Source organism: Sparus aurata, chromosome 20 (assembly GCF_900880675.1).
Source record: "Sparus aurata chromosome 20, fSpaAur1.1, whole genome shotgun sequence".
NCBI classification, from domain to species: domain Eukaryota; kingdom Metazoa; phylum Chordata; class Actinopteri; order Spariformes; family Sparidae; genus Sparus; species Sparus aurata.
Genome location: NC_044206.1, coordinates 12125629 through 12143539, shown reverse-complemented (window position 1 = coordinate 12143539; position 17911 = coordinate 12125629). Strand labels below are relative to the sequence as shown.

Below are 17911 nucleotides of genomic sequence, written 5' to 3'. Positions count from 1 at the left end.
TTACCACACAGGTTTCAGTTTAATTTGGGTTATTATTATAAATACCTATGCACATCTGACCGTCTGACTTCACCACAGAGCATAAGGGAGGCCTATTTTTATGTGGAGAGACCTTGAAGACGTTCTGTCCCCCCCGTGTGAAGCACTATGAACGTGCGTTAGATCAGCAAAGAAGCTCTCTTGAGACCGGTGTATTCAAATCTTTATATTTCACAACACCAAAAAGCCTGATATGTGCAGCTCTATCTGCAACTTGTTGCTGCTCTGTGGCATCAGATATGAGTTGTTGTTTTTTTTGCGTATTTTGATTAAAATGCTTCCTTCGTTCGTGATAATGACTCTGACAATGATAGCAAACAGCTATAGATAGAACATTTTGAGCGAGAAATAACATGCAATCTGACTGAAGAAGGAGTGAGAGGATGATTGGGGAGAGATAGAGTGTCATGTCAACGTTCCGGAAACTTTACTGAGATTAATATTGTGATTAAAAAAACAAACAGGACACTTAACTACAACTACTAATGCATTCCCATACAGTTACTAATGTTAATTAATGTAAAGTAATGTACCTTGATGACCTTTTGTTACTTGTGGACTACTTGAATACCAAACATATGCAAAAGAAGGCAAGAGAAAAGAAATGTCATTAAGATGAATGTATCTGTAATCTAATGGCCCAACCCAAGCGTATGCCTCTTGAGCATTACAAAAGATGTGAGTGCTAAATATTCCAGATGGATAAAAGCTGCCAAAAGCACTGTGAAGAGAGTCAGACTCAGACACCGGACCTTCCAAGCTATCGAGAATGGCTGAATACCAGAGCGGAAACAGCTTCCCCCCAGCACCTCATTTATTAGATAACAATTCGATGAGATGTCCATTTTTGAAACTGTCTTAAGATATCTTAGAGTCAAAAGTCGCAACCAAAGTTCAGTGGTTCAGACAGATGGTGCTTATTTGGGTTAACTGGGTGGGAGGAACTATTGTATCCTGAATAGTTTTACTGCAACCTTTATTGAATTTGGTTTTCAATTGTACAATTTATTTTCATATTTTGTGGAGTGATGGCGAGATCGAAAAGTGGCTGAAGGTATGTCGATTGCTGCTCAACGGCATATACCAATCCCTAGAATGGCATACCAATCCCCAGACTGACATACAGATCCCTAGACTGGTATATACCGATCCCCAGACTGACATACAGATTCTCGGAGTGGTATGCTGCTATTATGTCGCTGTTATTCCACCGACACATGACGGTATGTGCCGCTTGAGATTGTTACGGCACTGAGAGACTGTTGGATGGGTACCGCTCCCCGATGAATATGCAAATGTAATGCCACTAGGCTGGTTTGACGACAAGTATTGCCGTTAACGTATACTTTTTTTTTGTCTTTATTGACAATGCTAACTTAACACTTTACCGCAAGTAAACGAACGTATGTATGGTATGTTGTTGGGATTGTAGGCATATAGACAGTTACAATTACACGTGGGACTCTTACGACATGATAGTAAAGTAATATGTCTAAATGTCCGCCTATAAACTACTTAAAGCTAATGAAAGCCGTAGCCTTAGCTAACATGGCTAATATTAGCCTAGCCACCGTAGCCAGTCTGACTAATCAATAGCAGAACTTTTGAGCCTGCCAACAAAACAAAACTTAGTGACAGGTTGTCATTATTAGGAGTACACAACATTACATTACTTCATATAAAATCTACTTCGCAAAACATTAACCATTGTCAGCACCATATGATGACCTGCATCGACACACTGATCCTGCACATAAGCCTTTGGGCATCGATATACCAACTGATCCAGCGGTATAAGCCTTTAGGCATGGACATACCACTGATGAGCCAGAGGAATATGTTGTTTATATGATGCCAGTGGCCACCAACTGGGATGCAAATGTTGATTTGAAGATGCAGTTATAAAATGAATGTGTCACAAGTCACCATTAAATTTGTTTACTCATTTTGATCGTTTCTTTAGGCAGAGACTTGATATTGATAAGAGACTGTGTGCAAGGCACAAGCTAAACACATGTGGCTATATGTAGTAAGTAGGGCTGTGGAAGAAGTTTAAATTGATCATGTGTAAGTAGTTTATAGGCGGACATTTAGACATATTACTTTACTATCATATCGTAAGAGTCCCACGTGTAATCACTGTCTATATGCGTACAATCCCAACAACATAACATACATACGTTCGTTTACTTGCGGTAAAGTGTTAAGTTAGCATTGTCAATAAAGACAAAAAAAGAGTATACGTTAACGGCAGTACTTGTCGTCAAACCAGCCTAGCTGCATTACATTTGCATATTCATCAGGGAGCGGTACCCATCCAACAGTCTCTCAGTGCCGTAACAATCTCAAGCGGCACATACCGTCATGTGTCGGTGGAATAACAGCGGCATAATAGCAGCATACCACTCCGAGAATCTGTATGTCAGTTTAGATGATCGGTATGCCATTCTAGGGATCGGTATATGCCGTTGAGCAGCAATCGACATACCTTCAGCCACTTTTCGATCTCGGCGCTACTGATTTTGTTTTACTTCTGTACACTTTTGTATACACCACATTTGATTCTGATTTCATTTTTTTTGTATTATTTATTCTTAGTGTTAAATATGTCTTAAAGGAGTCATCACCCGGAAATCGCAATTTCTCTCGTTAAATATTTCTTAGACACAGTATGTCTCCTGTGTTGGAGAACTGAATCTGGTATGTTTGTTCCTTTTTTTTCCTTTTTTATAATGCTTTCTTTCACATTTCCCACTTAATAACTTTGTACATGTTATTGTGTACTGTATATGTATTGTTATTTTTTGTGGTTAGGTTGCTGTATAAATTCTTATTAAAGTAACAATAAAAAGTGTAAAAAAAAGTACACAGTACAGTGCCATCTGTCTGTTCTTTGGGAAATGGCGTCCTGGCTTGCTGTATAGAAATCATGCTATGTGGTCAGAGAGAAATCACACACACTACCAGTCAAAAGTTTGGACACACCTTCTCATTTAATGGTTTTTCTTTATTTTCATGACTATTTCAAATCTATGAATGAACACATATGGAATTATGTATTAAACACTCTTGGCATTGTCTCGATGAGCTTCATGAGTTAGTCACCTGAAATGGTTTTCCAACAGTCTTGAAGGTGTTCCCAGAAATGCTGAGCATTTGTTGTCCCTTTTGCCTTCACTTTGCGGTCCATCTCATCCCAAACCATCTCAATTGGGTTTGGGTCAGGCTACTGTGGAGGCCAGGTCATCTGGCGCAGCACTCCATCACTCTCCTTCTTGGTCAAATAGCCCTTACACAGCCTGGAGGTGTGTTTGGGGTCATTGTCCTGTTGAAAAATAAATGATGGTCCAGCTAAATGCAAACCGGATGGGATGGCATGTCGCTGCAGGATGATGTGGTAGCCATGCTGGTTCAGTTTGAACAAATCCCCAACAGTGTCACCAGCAGCCCCACACCACAAGCAGCCCCACACCATCACACCCCCTCCTCCATGCTTCACGGTGGGAACCATGCATGTAGAGACCATCCGTTCAACTTTTCTGTGTCACACAAAGACATGGCGGGTGGAACCAAAGATCTCAAATTTGGACTCATCAGACCAAAGCACAGATTTCCACCGGTCTAATGTCCATTCCTTGTGTTTCTTGGCCCAAACAAATCTCTTCTGCTTGTTGCTTTTCCTTAGTAGTGTTTTTTCTAGCAGCTATTTGACCATAAAGGCCTGATTTGCGCAGTCTCCTCTGAACAGTTGATGTAGAGATGTGTCTGCTACTAGAACTCTGTGTGGCATTCATCTGGGCTCTAATCTGAGGTGCTGTTAACTTGCGATTTCTGAGGCTGGTGACTCGGATGAACTCATCCTCAGCAGCAGAGGTAACTCTTGGTCTTCCTTTCATGGGGCGGTCCTCATGTGGGCCAGTTTCGTCGTAGTGCTTGATGGTTTTTGCGACTGCACTTGGTGACACATTCAAAGTTTTTGCAATTTTCCGGACTGACTGACCTTCAGTTCTTAACGTAATGAAGGACTGTCATTTCTCTTTACTTAGCTGATTGTTTCTTGCCATAATATGAATTCTAACAGTTGTCAAATAGGGCTGTCAGCTGTGTACCGACCTGACTTCTGCACAACACAACTGATGGTCCCAACCCCATTAAGAAGGTAGGAAATTCCATGAATGAACCCTGACAAGGCACACCTGTGAAGTGAAAACCATTTCAGGTGACTACATCATGAAGCTCATTGAGAGAAGGCCAAGGGTTTGCAGCGCTGTCAACAAAGCAAAGGGTGGCTACTTTGAGGAATCTAAAATATGAAACATATTTAGAGTTATTTCACACTTTTTTGTTTACTACATAATTCCATATGTGTTCATTCATAGTTTTGATGCCTTCAGTGAGAATCTACAATGTAAATCGTCATGAAAATAAAGAAAGACCATTAAATGAGAAGGTGTGTAAATTTGGAAAATCATGGAAAATTTTTATTCAGTTCCTAGAAAGTTATCAGGCTGAAATGAATGATTGAAACTGACAAATAAAACAGCAGCACCACTGACAGAAAAGGAAAAAAAAAAACGATATTTCCTAATAATATATTGTACATATTTTCTAATTAGTATTATAATCTTTAATATATATACTTTGTACATACATACATACAGTATATATTTTATTTGCTATATATATATTTTTATATATATGAATATTTGGTGTTTTTTGTTGTGTGTTTGTTTTTTTCCACCTGAATATTTCATGCTACAATTTGGGAATAGGGGTGATTTTTAATTGCAGGATGTTCTACCAAAGTCAAAAAACAATAAGTATAATGTTAAAAAAACATTCACAGACCTGCAAATAATGTACTATTATCATTTAATATCTTACTGGTAGTGTTTACACAGTTGCCCTTAATATCTTTATTGCACAAGTCCTTTACACATCTGGCAAATATAAAAAGACAGACCATAAATTAACTTACTAATTGAAATGCTTCCAATTCAATATAAAATTTGTGGTGAAATAATAAATATTTGACCTATAAAACAAGTCTAAGTCTGTGGCATTTCTTTTTTACATAAAGTGTATACAAAGTATTGAAATGCACCAGTATACAAAACATGAACAATGATCCTTTGGGTCATATGGGTATCGTTTCAACTTAAGGTTTCTATACAGATCAGGGATCTAGATAAGCACTTGAGGCACACCAGCATGGGTCACTCACAGGCCAGTTTGCCATCAAAGGATGACAGCGTGATGGCAAAGGCTTGCAGGGCACACATGGGGAAAGTGTAATCCATGGAGAAGACGTCCTCTGCTACACGGCCAAACTGCATCACTATGTAATCCTCTGGAAAAACATCAGCGGATGAGGTCAGAAGAGATGTAATAAAGTCAGCCATTCTCCTTGTGTTTGATGACAGAACAGAGACAGTTAGTCAGTCACATCTTACCGTTGTCAGGGTGGATGATCTGGAAGTTTTTGACAGAGGCCTGGGTGACACGTCCATGGAAGTTGAGCACGTATGACTGGGTCTGTTCGTTCCAGCTCGGGGATTTGTTCACCAGGGTGACCAGTTTGTCTGTGTTGTTGTTTGCATGGCGGACCAGTAGAGTCTCAAGTTCCTACGGTAAGGCCGGATTTCAGTTCTTCTGAAATATTTCACATTTAATCTACACCATGAAAAGTTCTAAAATCATTTAAAATCGATAATTTTTTAAACATACATGTTTCGGTTGAATGGACACTCTTTCATCATTCTCCGTCATGCCAGGGATGATCACCGTCATCTTCCTGGGACCCTTAAATCCCAGAACATTCGTCTCCTGCAACACGAAAGCCAGTTGTTCATTAAAGTTTTCTTAACTCTTGATATACTGTGGTGTGCTGAATGGACAGAGGAAGTTTGGACTCACATAGCAAATTGCTGCCAGTTCTTGCCGCACAGACTCGCTCTCTTTGACAAAAGGCTTTTTCTCTGGGTTTTCACCTCCATCGTAGACTGTGAACTTTGTACCCAGGACATTGGACCTGAAACAAAAGAGTCTCATCAGATGTATGTCACAAAATCACCTGTCAGGAGGGACACGAAAAGGTCATTTTTGCAGGAAATTTGAAAAATAGACTGCAAATGTAAGTTTATCTTCCAGATTCTCTGCTGTCATTGTCTCTTCACTTGCAATGCTGCATCAAAAACTTTAACAACAGTACGTAATTTTATTGGCCCAGATGTTTTGCCTTGTCATAATAGGATAAGAATAGGTGTTAATATGTTTAGTCACAATTAAACAGAGCTCTACCTTAGTTTCCCTATGTAGCAGTTTGTGTCTCTGGACAGATTGGTCGGGTCAGTGGAGATGAGGTAGTTGGATGTCTTGCACTTCTTCCGTTTTCTGCCTGCCATTAGAAACACCTTGGTGATGGCACAATTAGAAACAAACAGAGACAGACAATTAGGAGGAAAATATAAACGTGACAGCTCAAGAAAACAGGATCAATCATCAGAGCTACAATCAATGGGCTAAATGATTGGATTAAATTGTTTTGCAGAAGTCCAAACCCTTTTGCCATCCTCCTTCTCCATGTGCAGGTAGTAAGTTGGGTAAATGCCCTTCTCCATGCCTCTCCTGTCTCTGGTGACCCTGCACTGGATCGTTGCATCTCTGCTGGCCGGACGCAGAGCAAACTTCTCAAGATCCTCCACCGACATCGGAGATGTTGTCTAAAATGACAAAGAGTTGGAATGATTTCATCGATGGTGATTTTTATATGCTTTCTATGACAACACATCAACCAGTTTGTAATGTCTCACTCTTTCATTCGATTCACTTCCCGACGATGAGCCCTCCCTGTAGTTAGAGTTAAGGGAAGCCAGACTTGGTGTAGTTTTCTCTTCTTTGCATTTCTTTTTGCCCTTTTTCTCCTTTTCCTGGACTTCATCTTCTTTGCTGTCGTCACTTATTTGGCACCTGGCTGTGGAGATGACACAAGCAGCAATATTATTAACAAAAACTTTACAGTGGTGTTGATCGTGACACGTGTCAGGCCAGATTATCGCTTACATGTGTCAAGTTGTTTTTTCTTCTTAGGCGTTTGAGGGACGGGCTTCTGGGACCCGTCTTCCTCTTCATCCTCACTTTCATTACATTTATTTTTCTTTGGACTTGACACCTCCACCACTGGCTCCGTCTCCTGGGTTGAAACTTCCTGTAAGTGTTTCTCTGCAAAACCACGGAGAGTTACTTTTAGCATTATTCGTGATGTTATGCAGAGAGTACTGATATATTACTGATAAACTGAACCCTGATGTTACTTTTACGCTCTTGTTTGGCTGTCTTGTTTGTCTTCTGTGGGTCCTCAGAGTCTTTCACTTTGTCTTTCTTCTTAGTTTTTTTCTCCTTTTTCTCCTTGTCTTTTTCCTTCTCCGTCTCCTTTTCACCATTCTCCTCCGTCGCTGAAAAAGGAATCATTTATTAAAAGTGATTCTTGAAAACACAGATCATAAAAACAAGTCCCGGCAGACCACGTTAGAATAACACGTGCTGCTTTGCAAAGTCTCACGTTTGGCTTTTTCTTTCTTCGCATCTTTCTTCTTAGTCTTTTTCCCCTCTGCCTGAGCATCAGTCTCCACTTCAAACTTCACCTCAGGCTCCTTGTCAATCTCCAAGTCCATTCTCTTGGGGGTCAGAGGCATTTCTGAAGGCATCTCATCTAGTGTCAAGCTTGCTATCATGTCACTTTCACCCAGTGTAATCTCATCCAATGGGTTGTCATGGGCATGTTCAACTTGGTCTCCAGGAAAGACAAACAAAAATAACTTGCAATTGATATCATTTGAGAAACTGAATATGCTTTGGAATTAGATTTTCTGCTACTTAAAATAATCCATTATTCACATACTAACCACTCAGTGAGGTGTTGCTCAGGGATTGGCTGATCAGCAGAGGTGTTTCATCACTGTGCCCAGCTTTGTGCTTTCGGTTTTTTGGCTTTTGCTTTGCATCCCGATTGGCTACCACCATTTGAGAATCAGCCCTCTTCTTTTGCTGCTTTTTCATCAGCAGGGATCGCTGTGGGAGAATTGAGTATTGGACTTTTAATTCAAATTCATGTACATCAACACTCAACAGTCATAGAAATGTATGTATGCAACTCTACAGACAGTTTAGCTTTTTTTAACAGTCAGTAGCAGAGTAAAATGAAATGAAAAAAATGTTCTCATGGTTAATGGTTTTGTTTGATCTTTCTACTTTCAGAGCCATTTCATTTGGTAATTTCATAACCTCTGAAGGTGAATCAATTAATTTGATGACAACTTAACTCAACTAACGCTAACCTGTTATGAGCACCATTGGTATTCTGTAGATCCTGACCGATATTAGATTTTTGGGGCCAATACTGATTTTAGTTAACAAAAAACTTGATATCGATATATCGGCAAAGATTCTTTCATACACAGAATTTAAACAACATAGAGTTGTTGCGATTTGATTACAACACTGATATTTAAGAATAAAGTATTGATATTGTCTTAATTCACACATGATGATGTTGTAAAAATAATGCAGCACTCTGATATAGTTTCCATTACTTTACATTCTTGCTATGTCAAAGTAGTTGGCGTTCATGCACCTTAAGGGTGGTCGCCTGCCTACATTAAAGGGAAAAAAATCATTAAGTATAATTGTTCATTTTCTTCGCTTTTGTACAGTCATGGTTACAGACTGTTTCTCGGACTCTATTTTGGCAAAACACATGATGAACAAAGTTAAAGATTAACTTGAACAATAGCTGTTTCTATAGATATCGCAACAATATCGTTATTGCGAATTCTTGAGGCCACAATAACTGTGTTGCGAAAATCTGATATTGTGACAGCCCTTACTACAAAAACAAGTTTTTTTGCAATGATCTGTCACATGTGGTCATCAAACACTTAAGATACATATGGAGGCAGGGCATCTTACAGTTTAACAGTAGTGTCTTATTATCTTCTGTCTTGATCTCCATATACTACACTGGGAATTCAATCTTTTTTTGTAGCATCAAAAAAGATTTGATATCTGCAAATATCGGAAAATACGTAGGATACATCAGTCAGACGCTGGTATTTTGAACCATCTTTATAACATAAGGTTGTTTTCGGTTATATAACTAAGAAAGGAACCAGATGAGGTCATTATTGTTACTGTTTACTTCTACTGCTACTATTAGTATTATTGAGGATTTATACAATGGATCGCTATATTAATAATTAGTAATAGTGGCAACTTCTACTGCAGACAATGTGCAGTTATTATTATGCTGATCTTTCTGGTATAAAATACTCATCTAGTACTGTACTGGATATAAGCCAGGAGCCTAACATACTGAGTGGTGTAAACAAGTCTGTGAATTTAAGTTGAGCAGTGGCTCCACACAGTAGGTGGTTCTGACCTCATGAGACTCAAGCAAGCTTAATTTCTCTGCAAAGCTCGGATGTAACCGCTTTTAACGCAGAGTAAGTTCCAGTCTTTGCTACACTGTAAGCATGAGGTTTGAAGGTTATCCTGGATGTGTTTTTGATAAAGAAAATCTACCTGAACACATTTGATTGTGACATATTTCATGTAATTGAACATAATTCACAAGGACGTCAAATACTAGTTATCTATGTTTCTTTACCTGGTTGTCCAGCTTCTGTTGTCGAATATCAGGGTCCTCCATGTTTGAGCAGACACACTGCTAATGACAATGTAGTGAGTAGATAGCCTGATTGAAGAGGCTAATCCAGCATCAATCCAGCATCAAAGTTCAATGTAAGAAATGATTATGTTTCCAAAATGAAACAGTGAAATACGGACGCGGGTGTCTGATTGTGCCACCCTGCTCCTTCCATCTGACAGTCTGTCCACCTGCCTGTAGCAGAAGGCAAAGTGGATTAAAAGGGGATAATGTTCTTAAACTGCACTGCACAGCTCAGTCACTGTGCCCAAAGCAGTCTCTGAGGAGCCGTTTACGACTGTGAGGATGCTCAACAAGGCCTAGTGTTACCGCTGAAACGTGAGACAAAAAAAAAACAAAAAAAAAAAAAATAGGAAGGCGATATCCTGCTCATGCCACTTAATTTACTACGAGTCAGCAGTCTGCATCGCTCACCGCAGTGCAAGAAAAGGCGAACACGGAACTCGCAGCAGTCACCGCAAAATGCCCCAAAGCTTACGACTATCACCCGACGCGCCTCACAGATCTATACGGACACACAACATGTGGCATACATACATACATACATACATACATACATACATACATACATACATACAGTGCCTATGAAATGACCAAAACGTCCCAGAAAACATAAACTAAAGCAGACCACGGCTGACCGCGGGAAACTCATACAGGTTTATCTCGTTGCCATGGATACGGCCGTCCTACAGCAGCGTTGAAGAGCCGTAAAAATTACTGTTTTTAATAATAAAATAACACTGTTCGCTGTTTTATTAATAGTTGTTATGTCAACTTGTGTTTGAGCTTGTTTTTTGTTTTAGTTTGTAGCATATGCGCACCGATTTAATGACGACACGGGTGCTTCTGGGTGCACTTGCCAGTGTACTGAGAATTTTGTGACGCACAACAAAATACTTAACACACGTCGTTTTTGACCTTCGGCTAGGCCTAATAAAGGAAGCGAATCAGAACAACAAAACAAGGTAAATAAGGTTGTAGCAGCATAGCACTAAGACTATTAGCAGCTAGTTAATGTGGTAGCCGTATGCTGCTAAAATAGTATAGCCCCTATAACCCCTTGCTGCAGAACAGTATGGCAACGGTTTGGTCACTGTTGTAGTGTGTCATAGTAAATATCAGTGAAAGTAGTGGTGTATTATGCCCTAAAAAGACATTTTTTAGACTAACCTATATAAAATAAAAGACAATGAAATAACCATAGATTAGTGATGGTGACTTCAAATTATTTGTTTTCTTTCCTGAATGTCTTACTTTATCAGGGTTTGTATCTATTGGTATATAGTATTTAGTTGTTGTTTTTTAAAACACGTTTACGACTTCGATTGTATTGCTTTGATGGTTTTTAAAATAAACTATAAATCAGGCATTTTCTTTTATTTAATAAGGGTATTGTATGATTCTGTACCTCATCTTCAGGAGCAACGCTAAACCGGAAGGGGGGGGTGGGAGTTTATCGTTGCTAGGATACAGTGAGGTAATTATCCTGCTACTGTTTTGGTCAGGGAAAGGCTTCGCTAGAAACTTTAACATGGTGAAAATGAACATCAACTAATAATTTTTCATCTTTTTTGCTACTAAAACTTTTAAATGTATATTTTCCACAAATGTGTTATATTATGACTGAATCAAATCAACTCAATCGTACTTATGTTTTTTCAGCTCTGCTTGGTGAAGAAACCTTCACCAAGCCTTCTTAAGAAATAATTTTCATAAATGGATACGAGAATAAAGGTATGTTCTACAAGTTTATTTTATTGAGAGCAGCCAGGAAGATGTTGGGTTCACTTTACTGTCTGCACCATTAACTTATTATGAATTTTGATCATATAATTAGAATATATAGATCATTATTATGTTACACTAGATACAACTATGTCTCAATTTTGCTTTGTAATGCTTTGCATGTAAAGCAAACATCATTTTTTTATGTAGGTACCCCAGGCCCTGAAAGCTAAAGTGATGCTATGGTAAATGCTCTATCCACAATCCAGATTATATTAATTTTGATTTGCTTGTTGCTCTATGTACCCCGTGCATGATTAAATATCATGTCCAAACTTACATCCATTTTCTGGGTTATTTCAGGACAGATGTCGGCTACCATGACATGGAGGAGATCGACAAAATGCAATCCATTCCTGATCTTGAGAGGTTTCTGCACCTGTTTATGACCAACACACCAGTGTATTCATAGACAATCACAGACGGCAGTGACAAATATTTCTTCTTCTCTTCTGCGGCAGTGTTTTATGCAGTGTGTTTGGAGTTGACCTCCCAGAACCGAAAAGAGGAGTTTTGCTGGAGTTGTATGTGCAGGCTGTGCTTTTTTGCAGAGAGCGCAATTTCAAAAAGGAACAGACTTCTGCCCTCTTGTCCATCATCAAGTCCATCCATGAGGCTAATGTAGGTAAGTAAAGTCACATTATAATTGGTAGTATTGGAGATATTGTCACTACCACTGCCGTGTATTTAGTGGCTTGAGATGGAGCTGGCTTTTAAATAGTGGTCCTGAGAGTCAAAACACAACATTTCACAAAATGCAACATTTCCGAAAATGCAACAATATTTCACAATTACAACGACATTTTGGAAAATACAACATTTCACAAATACAAATGTCAAGGTGTTTTTCGAAATGGGTTTTAGACCACCAGAACCTTCAGGGAACTTTTAACATAAATGATGTGAAAATTCACAACATATGCCATCGCTACAGCTAACACTAACCTGACAGCGGACACAGTATATTTTCAGTACTTATTCATATCGAGTCCATAACCAATTCAATATTTAGAAGTAAGACAAAATACAGCATGCTGCTGGGAAAATATCACAGCTTGATTTGTTCTAAGAATCATTCAAGTTTTCCTTAATTTAGTGTAGGCTGTGTATCTTTTCAGAAACTCCACTCAACAACATTGAGCAGAGTTTCAAATATTGCAAGGAGCTACTCCTCTGTCACTCAGTCAGGGTCTGTAAAACAATTACTTACAATTAATCTTTTTTATTCACTCACAACTTAATTTTACACACATACATTTTCACAAATGTAATGTTTCTCTGTTTATGCCTACTACAGCGACCTCCATTTAGCATCAACCTCTTCAGCTCTGAGGAGGTGACCGGTATCTTAAATTACATCTTTAACAGCTACGTGAGACACTACAAACTCTACAAATACATTTTCACTCCACAAGTAAGAATCACAATCAGTTATTCTGCACAAATTAATACATTGTTTTATTATAGTTAATTGTGGTACAGTGAAAATAAATCAGAAAGGTTAATAAACACATTTCCTTATTTTAACAGGTAAAACTTGATTTGTCCTTAACTTACTCTGGAACCCCAAACCAGGAAGAAGCTACCATTGAGGATTCTTCTGCTCTGGGTATTAATTACAGGTTATCAGTGTTTTTAGTAAAATTAAAATGTATAGGTAGAATGGGATGTTTTCAAAACCGTCATCATGCAATTAGGAGAGAATAAGAGCTATTGAAAAATGACAGAAAGAGTCTGACCGACAAAACATAGCATGTGATGAGTTAGAAAAAGCATTTCTTATCATACTTTTTAAAAGACCCACACATGTAAAAGGGACTTCAGCCTGCTTACACTAAACAAATATATTCCTTTTTACAAGAACAAAATATTCTTCATATTTAGAAAATCTTGGACCAGATTTATTGATACTTTAAGCATTTTTCTTGCACTAGATGTTGAAAATGTCAAAGAAACGGAAGGGGAAGCGGCCCCAAAGACAGACAGCTCCCTTCAAACACAGGAAGCATTCGTCGCAGAACCAGAGGAAGACACGCCCGGTAGGATCACAAATCATAAAATGACTGTGCGGAAATAAGATTTTGAGTCACCCCCAAATGGTGTAGCTGCTTTATTGTCACTGCTTCACTTACAGGTTCAAAGTCAGGACTGAAAGCACTGATCGAGAACGAGGTCAGAGAGCAGATGATGCTGGTGTCTGGACAACTGGATCAGCGAATGAAGGAAATTGCGGATCAGCACAACAGAGCGCTTGAGTCTCCGCAGCTCAACCACAAGGCCAAAAAATAATGGATTTCAATAAGCAGTCACACAAAATAAGTCAATTCAAACTCAAAGTTTAGTTTTATTGTCAATAAAACCTTTGTATACAGTACAATTCATATCTGCATTTGTATGATTACTGCACATTTTTCAGGCAGGCAGTTTCATGGAAAAGTGCCACATATTAAACTGAAGAATGAACTGAGTAGGGAATGGTGTTGGTGAAATCTAACAGGAAATTCAGCCACAGATGGTCTTCACAGTTAGGGTTAGTGATTTTCCTACTAACTGAGGAATGTTTGCATGCAGGAGAGCTAAATATTACCTACCAAAAGCCATCCAATAAATCCGAGCGTCTTTAGGATCTATAATCATCCTGTACATAATTATCACAGTGCTTTAATGGTCATTTCAGCCACACAGTGCTTAGACACACCTCAGTTATACCAGACAAATGCGGTAAAATGCTAAATACACATAAAGTACTTTTACGTGACTTATTTTATCAAACGATTGTGCAATATTTCCTCTACTGCAAACTGGCACAGCAAACACGATGACCTGACAAGACGAGTCTCAAGACAGCCACAGGCTTTGATTAAAGGGCAGATAAGGAACAGTAAGTTGTGCATGCTGATCTTTAACTTGCAGAGCCACAGTGCACATTAAGGCATACAAACAACCTGATCCCTGAATTCCACATTTTAAAATTAAACACAACAAGGTGACAGGACGAACATGACAACACATGCAGATTATCAAATGGAAAAAAAAAAAAAAAAATCATTGTGGTTGACCTTTTACGTTTCAAAGTCCTCCAGGCCCAGCAGCATGATCTTAGCAGTGTTCTGGAAGAGGGCGGCTCGGTTCTGCTGCTCCCCTTTCTTCACCCAGTGACCGTAGATGCGGAAGGCGCAGCCGTCGATGAGTTTGCGGACTCCGCGGAGGGAGTAGGGATCTCTGGCCAGCACCTCCCGAGTCAGCGGGCGAGCTTTGCGGTAACGGCTGTACATCCTGATGCAGGCCAACACGGTGACTATCAGCACCTGAGGGGACAAGCAAAGACAGCAGATGAAGACAGACATTTCTTAAAGGCTTACACTTTTTTAAAGCCAAATTGATCACATTATTGTGACTCACCCTAAATGTCTTTCTGGGACTGAAGAGGCGCACGTCATCCTTCTGGTACAGTCTGAAGAAGGGATGTGCCAAGGCTTGCTCAGCAGTGAGACGGACAGCTGGGTCCACCACCAGCAGCCTGGATATCTGAGCAGCAAAATGATTGTACATTTTATGGTCAGACTTCATAAATTGCTGCATCTTAAAATTCAAATGAAGGTGTAATTGAATGTGTTGTAATTTCAGTTTTCTAAGGTTTACCAGTCTTACCAGGTCTTTCACAGTGTCAGATCGGTCGTCCCACTCTGGGGAGCTGAACTGATAGCGACCCTCCATGATCATCCTCAGCATCAGCATCTGCTTGCGATGCCAGAATGGTGGAGAGCCGGCCAGTAGGGTGAAAAGGATCACTCCACACGCCCAGCTTTCCAGCACATGCATAAACACAAGTGAGCAAGAACTAGAACTCTAGAATATTCACTGATACAAACATATACTGATAGAAAGACTTACAGATCGACTTCTTGGCCATAGCCGGGGTGCATTTCATCCATCGAACATTTCAGTATTTCAGGAGCCAAATAACCAGGCGTCCCACAAAGCTCTGATTCAAACAAACAAAAACAAAAGACAGATCATTTCAAACCGTGTCTATACAACACATTTACATATCTAAATACATACTTAACCTTGACCATCTGTTTAATTTGAGACTACACTACCTCTAAGTTTGTCTCCAGGCTGTAGCTGCACTGAGAAACCAAAGTCAGATAGTTTGATGTGTCCCTGATCATCGAGGAGAATATTCTCAGGTTTCAAGTCCCGGTGGACGATGTTGAGGGAGTGGAGGTACTGCACAGCCTCCAGCAGAGCTCGCACCATACTCCTGTAGAGTAACAGGTTTTAAAAACACACATCAGTTTTTCACGTTTCTTACTCCTAGGCAGTTTAACGCTATTCTCAAAACCTCGAGAAGATCAACTTGCAGAGTCCTGGAATTTGACGAGTGACGTTCGGAAGATAACCTTTAAAGTTTTGCCCGTGTTGTCCTTGAAGCCTGCTTAAAAGACTCTAAAAGCTGGTTTTCCTTTACACTAAAAATAAATGATGAGTGAAATCAGCTTAAGAACACATTCAACTCACCATAAAATCAGAGTACATGTTCAGCAGAAAAGAGTAGATTTTTTTAATCTGGCGCGTAAATCTCTTAATGTCATCTGACACACTGATTGTGGCAGATGTAACACTACGCTGAGAGTCTCTGCACCAACTCAGAAATCTATATTCCACGGAGACTGTTTAAAATGGGAAATATTCTCTTTTTCTCTTATTTTCTTTGTTGAAATACATAGGCCTCCATCTGTCTTTACCTTGTTTTACATTTAACTACAGCATTTTTAATAATTTGATGCTAAAACTCATTCATTTATCCATGGGCAGATTTTAACCACAGATCTTAATGTAAACATTACTCCTTTTAATAATGCACCAGGTTACAGGAAATCTTGTACAATTTACAGCAGTAGCTCTCTCAAAATCTCCCACATATCCAAGAAAAATTGGTGTTGTAACTGAAACATCTCTCACTAAATCGATATTGAATTGAACTAAATGGGGACCTTGTGAATTGGAATTGAACCAGTCCAGGAAATCAGGGGCAACACCCAGCTCTAATAATATGAGTGGCTACAGATCAAATGATCTGATGGCGTCGGTGGTGGAGCTCACCTGGTTTCCTTCTCATTCAAGGTAACTTTTTCCGTGAGGTAGTCAAACAGCTCTCCACGTCTCATGCTGTAAACAAAAACAAGAGATTGATACCATCTTCTAATTGAAAAATTAATATTCACATGATACAGGGGAAGTATTTGTTGTAATACTCACAGGTCAAACACCAAAAATATGAAAGTTGTGGACTCATAGGAATCAATGAGAGTAACTAAAAGAAACAAACATAGTTTCAACACTTTTGAATCTCTCAAGAACATGGGAATTAAAGTGTCTTGTGGTCAAAAAGAGCCAAACATACTGATTGAGGAATGTCCCTTCACCATGTTGAGGACTTGGATCTCCTTCAGCGTGGATGTTTTCACCTCCTCCAGCTGCTGAGCAGTCATCTTCTCCGCTGTGATCTCAATGATCTTCACTGCCAGCTCCTGACCTGTGTGCCTGTGCACACACCTGCGCACCACACTGCTCACCCCCCTGAGATGCCATTGATGTGAAACAAAAACACAGCATGGGGTTTTTAATCACCCAAAAGGAAAACGGCGGTTACCATATTGGTTACTTTTGTTGGACCCACCTGCCAATCACCTCCTTGGGGTCATACTTCTGGTAAAACTCCTTAGCCCCCACCCAGTCTGGCAGTTCATCTCCAACGACGATGTCTTTGGTCATGATGACAGTATATTAATCTATAACAACAACAACGACAACAACAACAACAACAACAACAAACTGTTACTCACATAGGTCACTGTGTAACAGTTCTGCATGACTTGTAATAGGAACTAAGCTACTGAGCTATTTCAACACAAGGAAGTGTTTTGCATTGTTTCGAGTTAGCAAGACATTTTTGGGATTTGAACACATATCTGTCCTCAGTACTGTTATTTAGCCAGATATTTGCCCTTGATCCATCATGACAGCAGCTAGCTGTGTACTCGAGCTGGCCTTGCTGCAACAGCAGGTTCACTGACCGCACAGGAGGCTACTCACCATGTAAGCAGTAATCAAAAGACAAGAGGGAGACGACCAAGTATTCTAAAATAATGCCATCTCAGCTCGAGGAATCTTTCAGGAAACCATTACTTTATGCCAGTGAACGACAACAATATCAAAGTAAGCTACCTATAATGTTAACAACCTCCAGCTAGCATCCGAGCACTGTTTACATTCTGGTCACATTCCTCGAAGCTGCCTGTAGCCTGCATGATTATTATAGAGTGTAGCGGTACCGCCCCCATGAGGTCGGAGTGA

The 17911-nt window shown here is 39.6% G+C and overlaps 3 protein-coding genes across 7 annotated transcripts; 1 reads left to right on the top strand and 2 right to left on the bottom strand.

Moving 5' to 3' along the window:
* Positions 1 to 4894: 4894 nt before the first annotated feature.
* On the bottom strand, positions 4895 to 10427 carry LOC115570675 (tubby protein homolog). Of its 3 annotated transcripts, none has more exons than XM_030399335.1 (12): positions 9704 to 10426; positions 7944 to 8109; positions 7601 to 7834; positions 7353 to 7493; positions 7102 to 7260; positions 6852 to 7012; positions 6600 to 6761; positions 6340 to 6452; positions 5956 to 6070; positions 5767 to 5865; positions 5493 to 5664; positions 4895 to 5389 (listed from the first exon to the last, which is right to left on the bottom strand). In XM_030399335.1, exons 1-12 carry the CDS (start codon positions 9743 to 9745, stop codon positions 5256 to 5258), a joined length of 1698 nt encoding a protein of 565 aa, XP_030255195.1. In that variant the 5' UTR covers positions 9746 to 10426; the 3' UTR covers positions 4895 to 5255. The 3 variants fall into 3 exon arrangements, with proteins under 3 accessions (XP_030255195.1, XP_030255196.1, XP_030255197.1); XM_030399336.1 differs by having other exon boundaries at positions 7601 to 7831; positions 9704 to 10425; XM_030399337.1 differs by lacking the exon at positions 4895 to 5389 and having other exon boundaries at positions 5550 to 5691; positions 9704 to 10427.
* Positions 10428 to 10457: 30 nt separating this feature from the next.
* cfap119 (cilia and flagella associated protein 119) lies at positions 10458 to 13929 on the top strand. Of its 3 annotated transcripts, XM_030399342.1 has the most exons (11): positions 10458 to 10728; positions 11183 to 11240; positions 11426 to 11497; positions 11699 to 11733; positions 11852 to 11917; positions 12010 to 12173; positions 12667 to 12737; positions 12846 to 12962; positions 13079 to 13157; positions 13483 to 13587; positions 13683 to 13929. In XM_030399342.1, the coding sequence occupies exons 3-11, from the start codon at positions 11480 to 11482 to the stop codon at positions 13835 to 13837; spliced, it is 810 nt and encodes a 269-aa protein (XP_030255202.1). In that variant the 5' UTR covers positions 10458 to 10728; positions 11183 to 11240; positions 11426 to 11479; the 3' UTR covers positions 13838 to 13929. The 3 variants fall into 3 exon arrangements, with proteins under 3 accessions (XP_030255202.1, XP_030255201.1, XP_030255200.1); XM_030399341.1 differs by lacking the exon at positions 11183 to 11240; XM_030399340.1 differs by lacking the exon at positions 10458 to 10728 and having other exon boundaries at positions 11226 to 11297.
* phkg2 (phosphorylase kinase, gamma 2 (testis)) lies at positions 13869 to 17881 on the bottom strand. Its single transcript, XM_030399338.1, has 10 exons — positions 17651 to 17881; positions 17235 to 17346; positions 16959 to 17134; positions 16814 to 16868; positions 16658 to 16723; positions 15652 to 15815; positions 15443 to 15533; positions 15200 to 15353; positions 14951 to 15076; positions 13869 to 14856 (listed from the first exon to the last, which is right to left on the bottom strand). Exons 2-10 carry the CDS (start codon positions 17327 to 17329, stop codon positions 14611 to 14613), a joined length of 1173 nt encoding a protein of 390 aa, XP_030255198.1. The 5' UTR covers positions 17330 to 17346; positions 17651 to 17881; the 3' UTR covers positions 13869 to 14610.
* Between the last annotated feature and the right edge of the window lie 30 nt (positions 17882 to 17911).